Here is a 15,264-nt window from a genome sequence, read left to right as displayed (position 1 = left end):
AAAAGGAAGTACCTTGAAGTTTCCTTGGTTTAGTGTAGATTCAGCCCAATCATCTACATTAACACCACAAAAACATCTTTGGTCTTAGTATTGTGATCTTGGAGCCAATATGAGAACCTCAGTCCCTGGCTTGTCTCCTTTAAGCAAAAGTAGTGCAGGGACTATTCTTCTTGTTCCTTTTAAAGCTGTTTATTACTGCTTAGCTCAGAGCTGAGTACACAGTGGGTGCTTAATAAAAGCGGCAGTCTTACTAGTAGAAATAAGTGGCTAAAGATAAGGTTATTTAAACTCTCTGGGACATAGATTCCTCATTTCTAAAATGAGACACTTGAATGAGATAATGTCTAAGGATTCTTCCAACTCTAAATATGTAAGCCTGTGGGATCCTATGATGTGTGCATAGATCATCAGTGCTCTAACATGAGGTCATCAAATCATTGTCGTAGGGCAGAGAATTTATACGGTAACAAACAGCAGGATCTTGTGGTCCATCTTCCCCAACCTGCCAATTCCTCCCCATTTCCAATAACAGGTCAATGGCTACATCCTGTTGATTCCTCCTTTCTGTACCCTGGCCCTTCTTCTGCCAACCAAAGTAGCCTTCAGTAACAGAAAACTCATGATGCCCCTGTATCCTGGGGTGCCCCCTGCCCATTTCCCTTCCTGTTCCCATCCTCTGCTTGTCCCAGGTATAGTAACCGATAGTTACAACTCTATAAAAAATTATCATCATATTGTCAAGAATCATCACGGAGACAGGTGTTTCAAGATTGTGCAATGGCCATAGCTCAAGTGGCTTTGTATGCTATAATTTAGGGAAAAACCACTCACAAAGGAACAAAATGACACTTTTTATAGTGAGAAAAATCTCCAATTAAGATCTAGGGTTCACTAGCCCAGGGCACTGCCATTGGACCCTTGAGAAGATTAGCTAATGATCTCCTTAAGGAATTGCAGTAGGAACCAGTGGAATGTGTGGAGGAAAATAATGTGTGTTTAAAAGGGAACCCAAAAAGGAAGAGGATTTTGAAAAGCTACCTTTCTTCTTTCCTCTGCAGCTTCCAGCTTCTTCTGGATCTCCTCCAGAGACACATCTTTCTTCTTTGGAGATGCTAAAGTTCGTGGAGCTTCAGACACTGGAGATGGCGGCTTTAGGATCAGCTCAAAGGCCTGACCAGAGGCCCGTTTGTTAATCTGCTTCACTTCCATATCTGAGAAATGAACGGCAGAAAATTCTGAAGACATGCAGCAGGAACAAGAGGATAATTTTGACAATTATGGTGGCGATAATAACTCACATTTGTTTAGCACTTTAAAGTCTATACTTTTTCAATATTCTGATCTCCGACGGGCAAATGGAGACATTTGAATCTGAGTTGGAACAGAAGGGGCCCTGAGATTTTCAGTGCCATGCTCTAGAAATATCAATCCACACTTGGCGTAATTATAAATGCATTTGAGCAAGATAAATATTTATAGTTTTTAAGAAAGGTGATGGGATTTAAGGGGCATAGGGTGGTAGGAGGCCTACTTAGAAGAAAGCCCTGTCCTCACTTCATGATTAATTTTGTTTATTTGCCTCTGGAATAAATATGAGCCACTTTATGAAGATGAAGTAGCACAAATTTGCTCTTTGGGTAATTGTCATGACTGGAGACATCTTAAGGCCACCTTTTAAGTAAAATGATTTAAGCATCCTGACATGCAGAGGCTGGGAATTACAAGCATATTTATTGAAACCAGAGAGCAAGTCACTTAACCTCCCTAGATTCTTCATCTTATTTAGTTTTTTTTTTGAGCATCTTTCTCCTCACTCCACTAATTGTATTAACCTGAACTTTCATTTATTGCAGCAATTTACTATTATTCCTTAAGACCTTCTCAGGTACCAATCAACTTGATCAATTAATCTATCAACTGGGTCTCAGTGAAAGGGGTACCATGGGGGGATATATGCTTATTACATTTATAAAATATTGTGAATAAATTAAATCAGTTTTATAATTTATATATAATATTTAACTATATATCTATATCTGTATTTGTACATGGGGTCTGGACATGATTTCATCAGGGTGTGGTATGGACACTGAGTCAAATCTTGTCAGGCAGGTTTATGACACAGAATTCTGGGCCTGGAGTCAGGAGTTCAAATAGGGTCTCAGATACTTACTAGCTGTGTGACCCTGGTCAAGTCACTTAACCTCTGTCTACCTCAGTTTCCTCATCTGTAAAATGAACATAACAGTACAACCTACCTCATAGAGTTCTTATGAGAATCAATTGAGACCATTTTGCTTACCACCAGTGTAAATTAGTAACTCCTTGGTAACTTAGGACTATGGAATCATAAAAAGGGAGCTAGACAGGACTTTAAAAGTCAACTAGTGTAACACCTTCATTTTTACAGATGATGTATCTGAAATTTAGTGTTCTTAGAAAATCAGTGCCTGGGGCACAAAGAAGTTAGTTATGGGTCTAGTAAGTGTCTGCACAGGATTTAAGCCAAAGTCTTTTTGATTCCAATTAGGATAAAAATTACTTTTATCACATCTCTAAGAGGTGATAATTCAGTTTCTGATCTATTACTTCCAGGAACAAGGAGCCCACTCATTCATGAGGCAATTCATTGCTTTTCTGTAAGTTATACCTCATATTCATCCCAAATAAACCACACTGCTTCTCCTCTTTATGTATTGTGCAAAATATGTGATTACATTTGGATGTCTTATATAGCTTATGTTATACTGGAATTTGGGATGGGGCCAGTGATTTCACTGGCATAGGGAGCTCCCTGTGAGCATATTCCCTCTGCCAATGCCCATGGGCCCCTGTACTGAAACTTAGAGTCTTGGAAGTTTGCTTGAGGCATCAAGAATTTAAGTAACTTGCCCACTGTCACACATCCAACATGTGTCAGGGGCAAGATATAAAACCAGGGCTATGTGCTTCCTATTTGTTATGTAGGATGTGATTTATGATCTTTATGATATTATATATTATTTTATCTCTATACTTGCATATCTACATTAAAAGTAGTGTAACTATAATACTGGGGGGCCCAATTAGCCCTCTTCTTCATGAGGCAAAAAAGTACAGCCAAAGACCTGAATGGGTGCCCTTACAAATGAATGGACCATTTGAGGAAATTTGGTGAAGCAGATACTCTATCTCCCTCTTCTTGTTTATTATTATTGTGTAAAGAATTGAAGGATATCCAAAGATCACATTTCAAATTCACACAGCACCAAGTGAAGTTGGGGACTGGAAAACACGAGCCAGTTATATACAGAGTCTCCCAGAATCTCAGATTGAGAAGGAACCGCATAGGCCTTTGAGTTCAACCACTACCTATACCAGAACTGCTTCTGTGATATATGTAAGATGTAGTTATCCAGTCTTTCTTTGAAGACAAATAAAGGAAGGGGAACTTACTACCTCTTTTTATTATTTATTTAAATGTGTATTTATATAAATATAATATAAATATTATAATATATAAATATTTATTCATTACTTATTATATTATTATTATTTAATTGGTTTGTTAATTTTTTCCTGTCATTTGTATCTTTCTATTTATTTATTTGGATTTATTACCTCTTGAGGCAGTCTATTCTATTTTTTGACAATTTTAATTTTTCCTCACTTATCTAGTGATACAATAGAAACACAGGATCTCAAAAGCCACCAAGTCCAAATTTCTTCCCAATACATGAATCTTCTACTTAAGAGATGGTAATTCAGCTTCTTAATGAATATTTCTAGGGACAAGGAACTCACTCCTTTAAGCATCAATTCATTCCTTTTTTGGGAAGTTCTACCTTATATTTACTTCAAATGTGGTTTCTTGAAACTTCCATTTGGTCTTTGTTCTGCTTTCTGGTGCAAGACCGACTCTATCTGCTACCTTTTCCACATTATAATCCTTCGAATACTTGAAGACAGCGGTAACTTCTACTCTAATGTTCTTCTCTTTTCAGGGCTATACAGTGCCAGTGCTCTTAAATATTCCTCATATGGAATGCTTTCCATTCTCCCTTGATTGCTATCCTCTGGTCACTCTTTGGTTTGTCAGCATCTACTCTGAAAAGATAATGACCAGAACTATACCCTACACTCAGTTATTTCTGCCTAGGTGACATTACAGAACCATTACTGCCCTTCATCTAGCAGCTATAAATCTATCAGTGCTTCCCATGGCTGAATTAACCCTCATCACACATCTTGTGGTCTCTTTTACATTACCTGCTGTGAAACTGTCTCTAATTTTAAATTTATGCGAATAAACTCATACAAGTACAAAACTTTACATTTATCACTTGTTATATTTCACAGTGTTGATTTTATTTCATCTTCTAACCAATGTGAATGTGGAATTTTCTCTAAATTATTTGTATCTGTGACTTTATAGGTCTGACTTTATTGAAATAACCCATGCTTTATTAGCTGGTATTCTAGTAATTGGTCAACATTTTGACAGAACAATGGTCTACTATGTCCATAGTGGCATCTAGGAGATATTGTATGATATTTTATGACAAATGTCTTCTGGATTTTCAATGAAAAATTAAATTAAATGGTTTTATTAGATTTTTAGTGTTGAGTGGATTTGATTACCTCCTAATACTTTGAAAATTGTAAATCTATGGATAGTAATTTTCTGTTAATTTCAATAAACAAGAATTTAAGCAGCTACTATGTGCCGGGCATTTTACAAGTATTGTTTCATCTGATTCTCAAAACAACCTTGGGAGGTAGGTACTATTATCATCCCAATTTTACAGTTGAGGAAACTGAAGTAGATAGAGGTTAAGTAATTTGCCCTGGGTTACATAGCTGGTAAGTGTTTGAGGCCAGATTTGAACTCTAAGGGCTGACTGACTCCAGGGCCAATGCACTATTTACTACCCAACCTAGCTAGCTACCTCACCTATCACCCAGATGCTCTGGGGATACAAATAAAAAGAATAAAATAATACCTACTCTACTGGAGCTCAAATTCTACTGAGTGAGATAAGTATAAATACCATATGCAGTACAAATATAAATTGAATAAAAGCAACCATAGACAAAGTAGCTATATACAAAGCAGTTTGGGAGGAAGGGCGCTAGTATTGTGTGTGTGTGTGTGTGTGTGTGTGTATGTGTATGTTTGTATGTGTGTGTGTGTGTGTGTGTGTGTGTGTGTGTGTGGAAAAACTTCATGTAGAAGATGATACTTTAACTGTGTCTTAAAGGAAGAGAGGGACTGAAGTAAAGGTAAGAAGAAAGTGCATTTCAGGCTTGTGAGGTGGAATGTTAATCAGGATAGTCTCTTATGATGCTAATAATTTGAAAGTTAATACATACAGGGTGTCCCCAAACTCTTAGTGCAGTTTTAAGTTTAAGTATAGTTTAATTTAAATTTTAAGCTTAAAACTGCACTGACTTTTTGGATACTATGTGTGCATTTCTGCACAAGTATGTGTATATACTACTTATATATGTTTATGAATGTTAATTTACAAGTTTATATGTACATGTTATTATATGTATCTTGGTTAGCTGATGCCTAAAATGGAAAAATTAATAAAAACAAATTCATGTATTAGAGGAATTAGTTAGATTTTGATTATGAAGGATTAACACTTGTTAAACCTTCACAATACTAGAAAAGTCTTTATTCAAAATGAAGTCCCTTTCCTATGTATCATATAAATTTACATGTTACTATAAATTATATCTATCATTCTAGACAACTGAGATTTTTCCTTTTCATTATTATATTTATTTCCTGTCCTTTGCACTCCATACTTTGCAATGCCTGCTAATATCCCTATTATTCGCTTTACAACTATCCAAGAGAGGTTTCCATGAGAGGCCAGTAAGTAGTCCTATTTAAGAGATGAGCAGATCCTCCTTAAGCAGTAGCAGGAAAGGGCTCACTCTATAAGTGGTCACAACACCGTTAGAAATAAGTGCTGTGTGTTAACATCCAATACAGATCAAACTCTGGAATAATGCATATAATAAGGGTCTTAGATCTCTAGTCTCCCCTTCCAGCAGTTGTTACTGAATTAAAGTATCTGCTAATGGGCCTATGAATGGGCCCAATTCTAATGACCTTGTGCTGCTTGTATGGTAAATATATGATTAACTTTCAATTATGGGAGGACTTTTTTAAACTGTAGATGAAACTTAATGTACCCACAATAGATCATGTGCCATGCATAAAGTCCTTGACATCAAGGATTCCAAATATTAAGAGGCAACATGAACAGAAATAGAAGAGGTATCACTTTTGTCAATAACATGTAAATCCCCCCACCCCCAATTAAGAAAATACCCTCCTGTTTATTGTCTAGGTAATGTTGACTATGAGGAACAGTGACAGTTCAAGATCCTTTTGAACATATGAAGTTTTCACTGAAAGATTTATCCATGCCTAAGTTTGTGGATATTTTAGGATAGAAGGAATAAACTTATACACACATACATGAGAATCAAATTTTTCTTAACAGAATATTTGATGAAAGCGGAAGGACTGGTGTGGAGGTGGAGTGGGAAACGTAAGGTGGTGTAGTGAGAAGGCTCAGGACTTGGGATCAGGAGGATTTTCCCCCAGCACCTAGTATTGTGCCTTACATATAGCAGGTGCTTATCAAATGTTTGTTGAATGAATAAATGAAACCCAAATCCTTGTCCTAGCTCTGTCACAACCTTGAAGTCGGGGCATCAGGCAAGTCACATTCCTTCTCTGGGTTTCAGTTTCCTAGTTTTACAAATGAGGAGGCCTAAGTAAAATGGTTTCTCAGGTCCTGTCTAGCTTTAAAATTCTGATTCAAAATAGTGATTTAAAACAGATGTGTGCTCCTCATAGATGTTATTATTTCCAGACCAAACAGTTAGTTAGCACTTATCATGAATGCCCTGCCACTGACAGAGCTCTCAACAGGACGACAAATAAAGTGACAGATGAAGAAAAAAATCCTTGACCCCAATATGCAGCTTTAAAAACGAGGGAGAGTGGTAATATGGGATATGGACCTCCGTCCCTTTCCTTAAGACCTCTGTATTTGGGACTAGTTCAAGCAGTCTGGTTGAAAGGACTGATTATTTTGATTTTCATGACTGAATGGAGGTGAACCACTACATTAGTAATTAATGAATTAAAACACATTGGGGAACTGGGGCGGTTGGTCTTCCCCCAAATCTCTTTATTTGGGCAACCCTCTAAATCAATGATCTCTTTGGTAGTCTGCTGAAATCCTTGTTTGACTGCTTCTCAGAATAATGATTTTAGATGCTATATATGTAAAATTACAAAGGAAGCAATTTTGTTGAAATAAAGATGTAATATTGTTCTGTTCAAATTCAAGTACCTGCTCCTCCCGGAGAAGTATGTATGGGCTGCTTGGAGATCCACAGACCTTAGATAAGAACCCCTATTCTAAATGAAACTACTGTTCTTTTAGGTTCTTACTGGCTTTCTGACACTAATAAGCAAAATATACTTAAGTGTATTTCTCAAAGCCTAAATAATTTTTATAGAGGATTTTCTCTCCTTGCCTTTGCAGTGATAAGCCTATTCTTGAAAATGAGGAGCCACTCTAATTATGGATTAACATACTATTTATAACAAATAAATAGTAAATGAATGAATGAATGGTTAGATAGATAGAGAATGACAGATATAGACAGACAGGGGCAGATAGATATAGAGAGACAGACAGGCAGATAGATAGATAGATACATAGATAGATAGATAGATAACAATGGTAGCATGTGTGATTCTGTGCTGGAAGGATTATTGTGGTTAATCTACCTGGAACAGCTGCTAGTAACAATGCTGCTCTCCTTCTGATGAGGCTTTAATGTGTTGTTATTAGGGCCAAACACAAAATGTGACAAGCAATAGGCAATCGATAAGTGCTAATAGCCAGAAACAGCAAGTCAATTGTGAGATCTATAGAGTATTGATTTAATTATAGTTGGAGCTGGGACAGAGAAACGAATGGTTTCCCAGCCTGCCCAATGATCTAAGAAGCTAAGTGATTTTCAGGTTAAGTTACTCACCATCATATGTATAGATGTTAATGTTGCGAGGTTCAGGATAAAAACAAGAGCAGATCAGTGACAGCATGGATAGCTCCTTCATTTTTTCCTTGTAAGCTGAAATAAAAGAAAAATATTGTGTGAGTGAATTTTCATTTTCAAATACCCATGTCTTTAGGTCTATCCGTTAATTAGAGTGATTTGTAGAATGATTTCTGGCACATCAACTGCCTGATCTTTCAGGCAGCCAATCAGTAAACAAGCAATTTTAAGGTACCTTCTATATGCCAGGCATTGTGCTAAGTATTAGGGAGACAAAGAAAGGAAAAAAAAAACAGTCTTTACTCTCAAGGAGCTTAGAGTCTATTTGGGAGGAAACATATAAACAACTATGTACAAACAAGATACCTACAGGATAAACTGAGGTTAATCTCACAAGGAAGGCATTAGCATTAGGGGGAACCAGGGAAGGCTTCTTACAGAAAGTAAGACTGTGACTGAGACTTGAAGAAAGCCAGGAGACAGATGAGGAGGAGCCTGGGGAAAAACCAAAGAAAATGCCCAGAGTCGGGAGGTGTTGTGTTGTTCCAGGAATGGTAAAGAGGCCAGTGCCACTGGACTGCAGAATATGTGCTAGGGAGAAAGCGAGGGAGTAAGAAATCTGGAAATATGAGAGTGTATTGAGTCCAAGTCTCTCTTCTAACACATTTTGTGGGTGTCTAACTACTGTAATCAGCTATACCTGGAGGGCTATGCCTTGGCCCTCATAAAGCAGAAGGCTCTGCCTATGTTTCTCTTTTTTTAACTTATTCAATTGAAAAAATAATTCCAGTTTTATCTGTAGATTTTAAGTTCCTCAAGGACATGAACTATTTTTGTTTTTGTATTACCAGTGTCAAGCATACTGTGGGCATTATTAAATACCTGTACTAGTGAGTTGACTCAGGTATAGATTTAAGTAGCAGTTATTCTTCCATTTCTTCACAGTGGGGAACAATTTGTATCAGTAGGATAAATAAGTAGTGATGAATGAAAGAAGTGTTATGGGGTGGGTTACATAGGATAGATTGACAACAGGAGAAGTGGAATATATAGACCAGCTGCAATAGTTTAGGCCTAAAGTGATTAGTTCTAGATTGAAGGAATGAGAATAGCAGTAAGGAGAAAGGAAAGGATGGGATGGGTGCAACACACATCAAGAGAGAACTTGACTCTGACTGCATGTGGAGGCCAAGAAACAGGGAAAAACGAAAGATTGCTTCAAGATTTCACACTCAGACGATGAGCTACCCCACTAGTTCAGAAGAAAGAGAAATTGCTGTGGGCTGGTGTAGTCATGGAATGCAACCCTGGAGAAATGGTACATGAGATGGCCTTGTATAGGATTCAGATAATCAGGCTTGGGGGTAGAAGGACAGGCATAAACAATGAAACATAAAAAGCATTTTTAAGAAAAATGCAAAACCCAACAAAACAAAACAAATATGGCATGTAATAAGAAATGATGGTGCTAATAAAGCTTAACAATCAATAATACAATTGCAAATGTTGAGTGAATGGTAATTCTCCTTATAGGCTTAGGCTAATGGAATAACCACAGTCCTTTCAATATATCCCAGCATAAAGTGGAACCATGAGCTTTCTTGCAACTTCTGGGAAGTGATAAGTAATTTCAAATAATCTTTTCCACAGTTGGTTGTACTTGATATTAGCTATTAATGTTTGAGAATAAATTTCCTGCCCTACTGAATTAATTTCAAATTCAGCCTACATGAAGGATATTGATACGAGAGCAGCATCTACTTAGCCAAATGACACAGGAATGCTAATTGTTTTCCTTCATTCTCCCACACGGTTATCATTAATCATGCCCCTTTACCCTGACTTTCAAACAGATCTTCATTGTTTAACCATTGTGTTTGAACAAGAAAGTAATGCATTATTGATTTTAATAATAAAGAGACTGAATCTTACATGTTCTAACTCTAAAACCTGTGATTCTAATATGTTTTCCCCCTGTATTGCTTTTGCAACTTATATTTTAGATAGATATCATAAGGAGAATGTCATCCTGTCCATTGACCTGGGCCCAGAGATAGAAGGAAGGGGTACCATGATAAAGAGCTGCAGATTGGGATAACTGGCAGGAAGTGGGGTGGAGGAAAGCTTTGGTGAGTTTTTAGTTCAGCTCTCTTTCCTATTTGCTAATGGAATTTACATAATCTTTACTGATGTGACTAGAAAAGCCTCAGATCTGAACTACTTATGCTAAGGCAATTATCTGGGGAATTTAGGACAAGAAAACTCTTTTCCTAAATTATTTGGGCATTTTAAGAATAAGCATATTTTGGTTGGAGTGATCTCCTGTAATTCTATTTCATTATTCTGTGTACATATATGACCTTTAATCTCTCTCTCTTTCTCTTTCAATAGTTCATAGATTTTCTTCTAAAAGCTTTAATGTTACAGCTTTTTTGTTGAAATGAAAACTCAAAACAAGTATACAAAACAGTCGATGACATTTTGTATTGAAAGCAGTTTCCATAACACTAAACATATCAGTCTTTTTTTTAATTCCCTTTCTTTTTCCCCTCTCCTTTTCTTCTCTCTCTCTGTTTCTGTCTCTCTCTCTCTCTTAAAGGAGAGTATCTGTGGAGGGGAAGTAAGCATATTTTGCATTTGATATATATGTAGGTATATGAAGTATTAAAATAGCAATCGACTATAGTTAATTGAATCATGGGAATAGATTAAAAAGCCCAGAAAATAATAATGATAATAATATAGTATTATTATATATTAATGTAAATGGGGCAGTTAGTTGGCACAGTGGATATAGTGCTTAGCCTGAAGTCAGGAAGACCTGAGTTCAAATTTAGCCCCAGACGTTTACTAACTCTGTGACTGTGGGCAAGTCACTTAGTCCTATTTGCCTCAGTCTCCTCATCTGTAAAATGAGCTGGAGAAGGAAATGACAAACCACTCCAGTATCTCTGTCAAGAAAATCCCCAAATGGGATCACAAAGAGTTGGACACAACTGAAATGACTTAACAATAAAAAAATTAATATAAGTAATAATAATAGCTGGCATTTATAAAGTACTTTAAAGTTTGCAAAGAGCTTTGCAAATATGATTTCATTTGATTTCTCCCAACAATCCTGGGAAGTGGGTGCTATTATCATTCCCATTTTATAGATGAGGTAATTGAGGCAGACAGGTTAAATGATTCTCCCAGGGTCATATAGCTGTTAAGTGTTGGAGGCTGGATTTAAACTCAGGTAGAACTGCATTTACACACCAAAGTGGATCATTGAGAATTGGGGCTATTAGCCACTAATTTAGAATACATCCTTATCTTAAAAAAATTATACAGATAATAGAAATTAAATATTTTTAATGGAACTATTTGGATAATTTCTTCAATTATCCATTTCATTTGGTCTGTGTAAATGTAACCATAGATATGGGTTTTTACTCTGTCTAGTAATCATTATAATTCTAGATCCCCAGGCTTCATTACTCCCAGAGTAAATCAAGATCATCCAGCAAGAAAAAGGTGATGCTGACACTTTGGCCTACCTTTTCTAACTCCAGTGTTCTTTTTACTCCAAGAATGTGGAATAGGTTGTGTGGCTCAGTGGAGAGAGCATTGGCTTTGCAAGCTCAAATCCTGCCTCAGATACTTACTAGCTGGGTCACCTTGAGTAAGTCACTCACTCCCTGCCTCAGTCTCCCCATCTGCAAGAAAGGGACTAATAAAATTGGTTAATTCTTATTACACATGTTTGTATAATGGCAAAACAAATGAGATAAAAGTATGTAAAGCACTTTGCAAACCTTAAAATGCTATACAAGATGCCCACACAGACTTAGTACAGTCAATAAGTTTAAACTACTCTAAGCCTTTTGAGACACTGTATAAATGTCAGCTATTATTATTATGTAGTAGGCTTCTAGTTTCATATTCATTAGCTTATAGAAATGTCAATGTTTCCTTTAGAGAAAAGGTTACTTTTTTATGGTTGTCCAGTTATTTTGGCTGTAATACATAGCAATAGATATAAGCTCTGTTTCAGAGCTCTGTTTCACATAACATGTGAAAAGTCAAGGAGAAATATTCTAGAAAACTCCAATATTCCGAACTCACAGTAGGATGATATTCATAGTCAGATAAAAGTGAGGTACCATGATTTAGTCAAAAGGGGACAAATTAAAACGGATACTGGAATGGAAATCCTGAGACCTGAGTTTGACACCTAATTCTAACATTCACTAGCTATGGGAACCCTGGGCAATTAATTTCATCTTTCTTAGTATGTCATTAAAAAATTGGGATTAATCATAGTTGTAACACCTACCTTACAGAGTTGCTGTAAAGAGTGTTCTGTAAACTTGAAAGCACTATGTAAACTGGAGCTCTCCTTATAGCTCAGACATCTTGTCTATCTTAATAGTAAACTGATTTGCTTGATTGATGGTATATTGCTGTAAGTTTCTGCCACAGTTTCTGAGAAGAGCCCAGAATGTCAGTTGGCTGCCAGTCTACAAATTGGAATTTCTGCATTCCCCTCCTCTCCTCCCTCTTACTTTACCTGCGGCCCTTTTAGTAATGAGTTTTCTTGATAAATTCTAGTTATTGAACTCAAATCCAATTTTGCTTGTTTTCTTCGGAAAGACCTCTGGGAATAGACTCATTGTATAAAGAATAAGATTATACATAAGAGAACAATGCAAGGTACAATGGGCTTGTCTTACTTAGATGTACAGTACCTCTATTTACATTGGCCTCTGAAGAGATTTCATCGACAAAAGCACTTTTATTGAACTCTGGAGGTAAATGTTTGTTTATGCTGATTTAGATTGTAAGGCTTCCTTTCTTACAAAAGAGATTTCGAGAAGACAATCATTTCTAGAGACAGGGCATTTTAGCAATTGAACCAGGCCCCATATTGTGGTAAAAGTCCCTTGCTGCTGATGGCTGGCTAGGGACTTGGGGCAGAGACAGGCAGTGGCTCTGCCAAGTGGAGAAACCCCAAGGTATACAAACATATACAATCAAATATCAGTCATGAGATGTACATATTAATAGTTGAGATATATACACATAGATGTGCATATGTAGGCACCCATGTATGCATATACGTATACATCTATCTCAGACATAATTTTCCATGATTCTTATCTTCCTCTCTACTTCCCTATTATTTTAATCCTGACTACCTTTTTGTAATCTTCAGATTTGTTCTTGATAATAATTTTAAGCTGATTTTATCTATTGGCAGGCGAATATTATTGTCAAGAGAAAGAAAAGATGCACTCCATTTCCACCTTAGGCCTCAGACCCAAAGTAATAATAATAACAATAATAAATAATAAATAAAAATAAACTGGCATTTGTATAGTTCTCTGAAGCTTTCAAAGAGCTTTTACACATTTTTTTTCATTTGATCCTTACAATCATAGGAGGGAAGTGCTATTATCATTCCAATTTTATAGATGAGAAAACAGGTAGAGAGAGATTAAATGCCTTAATTGGGGTAATAATCCTAGTGAGTGTCTGAGGTAGGATTTAAACTCAAGTCTTCCTGATCCCAGGTCCAGTATTCTACTTACTAGAAGACATAACTACCTCTAGACCAGATTATTGGGCAGAGGCAGCTAGGAGTTTCAGGGCCTGGAGTCAGGAAGACTTTGCTTCAAATCTGATCTCAGACACTAGCTGTATGACTCTGGCCAAGTCATTTGACCTCTGACTGCCTCAGTTTCCTCCTCTGTACAATAAAAATAATAATATTAGCCACTTCAGAGTTGTGAGTCTCAAGTAAAATAATATTTGAACATCTTTTAGCACAATGCCTGACCCATAGTGGGCACTTTAGTAATGATTCTACCCCGCTTCCTCCAAGGTTAACTCTTTCATCTCCTTGCAAATTTGATAAGATGCAAGTCACTGCAATTTCCTTCTTAAAAACCTGAACAGAGTAGACCCTAGTAATTTTAAGTAAAAAACATTTCCAGTCCACAATGGATTCTAATCTGAGAGTGACCAATTTTTGGGAAGGTCAGGCAGGGGAAGACTGTGATGTAAGAAGCTCATCATTTCAGAAAAAAAAATCTAATTTTTAATGAGCTATTTGAAAATCATAGACAGTTGATGTTAAAGCTGACCTTGTTCCAGTTGTTTCTGGTCCGTATGATGTAATGGTACATTGCTGGGTATGAAAATGTATCCTTTTTATGTTCAGTTTTCCCCCAGTAAGAATTATGGCTCCCAAAGTACAATTTTCAAGGCCATTTCTGAAGGATTAATATTTAACTAATGTAAGCACTGTACCTTTCATGTGGGGACAGACAGCAAATCAAACAAAGGGACATTTTAAAAGGTCAAAGTGGAGCAACCCATCATTGGTTTTGCGGAAGCATATGAGGTGCTAAAATTCTAATTCTCCATTCCTGGCACAGAAAATGTGACCAGAAAAATAAAATGGGTGACATGAATCAGTTCTTGTGATCAAAATCATAATGAGAATAATAAATTGTACCAACGAGAGACCTAACCCTGCCTTGATCCCCATTTAAAAGTTCCCATTCATTTTAATCAATGTCCCACTGTATGATGTGGAATGCTATCCATTTTTTTTCCTGATAAAGGAAAATTGGCTGCCTTTGGGGAAGCCTTGCTAGACTATTGTTTATAGAAATAATAGAAACACAATCTGTTTGCTATCAATGTTTTGTCACTCAGACATTCTCCTGTGGGCTCAGGGAATCATTCTTTTGTCTTGTTTTGGCACTCAAGGGTGGTCAGATGGCTACCCAACTTCTGTATGGCTAGATTGTCCAGCCCCTTAGAGTATTCATAAATATTTTCAGACAAAAATGAGGAGATGATTGATCCCTCAAACCTCAATAGTTCTCTCTTCAATTTGGTCTCGCATTCACTTTGCAAAGACAGATTAGGGTGAGTGGAATAAGTGTTAGATTTTGCAATCACAACAGCTTGGGGTTCTGATTGCTATTGTGATACTTACTACTCATAAGACCTTGGTAGAGCAGCTTGATGGTGTAGTGGATACAGTGGTAGGTCTGGAGTCAAGAAGACCTAAATTTAAATCCAACTTTGGGCACTTACTAGCTGTGCGACCTTGAGCAAGTCCCTTCATCTCTGTTTGCCTCATTTTCCTCAACTGAAAATGGGGATAATACGAGTGCTTACTCCATAGGA

At 36.8% G+C, this 15,264-nt stretch overlaps 1 protein-coding gene across 1 annotated transcript in view; it reads right to left on the bottom strand.

Annotated features, from left to right (window-relative positions):
* The window catches only part of STMN2 (stathmin 2), an 80,243-nt gene that overhangs the window by 32,448 nt on the left and 32,531 nt on the right, over positions 1-15,264 (bottom strand). Inside the window, exons 2-3 of the mRNA XM_069100162.1 lie at positions 8,059-8,154; positions 1,039-1,211 (exon numbers count right to left, since the gene is read on the bottom strand). Coding sequence (XP_068956263.1) covers positions 1,039-1,211; positions 8,059-8,154 — 269 coding nt within the window. The remainder of the gene's footprint in view (positions 1-1,038; positions 1,212-8,058; positions 8,155-15,264) is intronic.

The sequence above is a fragment of the Petaurus breviceps genome, unplaced genomic scaffold (assembly GCF_028583685.1).
Source record: "Petaurus breviceps papuanus isolate PSGF00001 unplaced genomic scaffold, PetGlider_PUasm1.0 38, whole genome shotgun sequence".
Lineage (NCBI taxonomy): Eukaryota > Metazoa > Chordata > Mammalia > Diprotodontia > Petauridae > Petaurus > Petaurus breviceps.
This window is presented reverse-complemented; position numbering and strand designations above follow the sequence as displayed.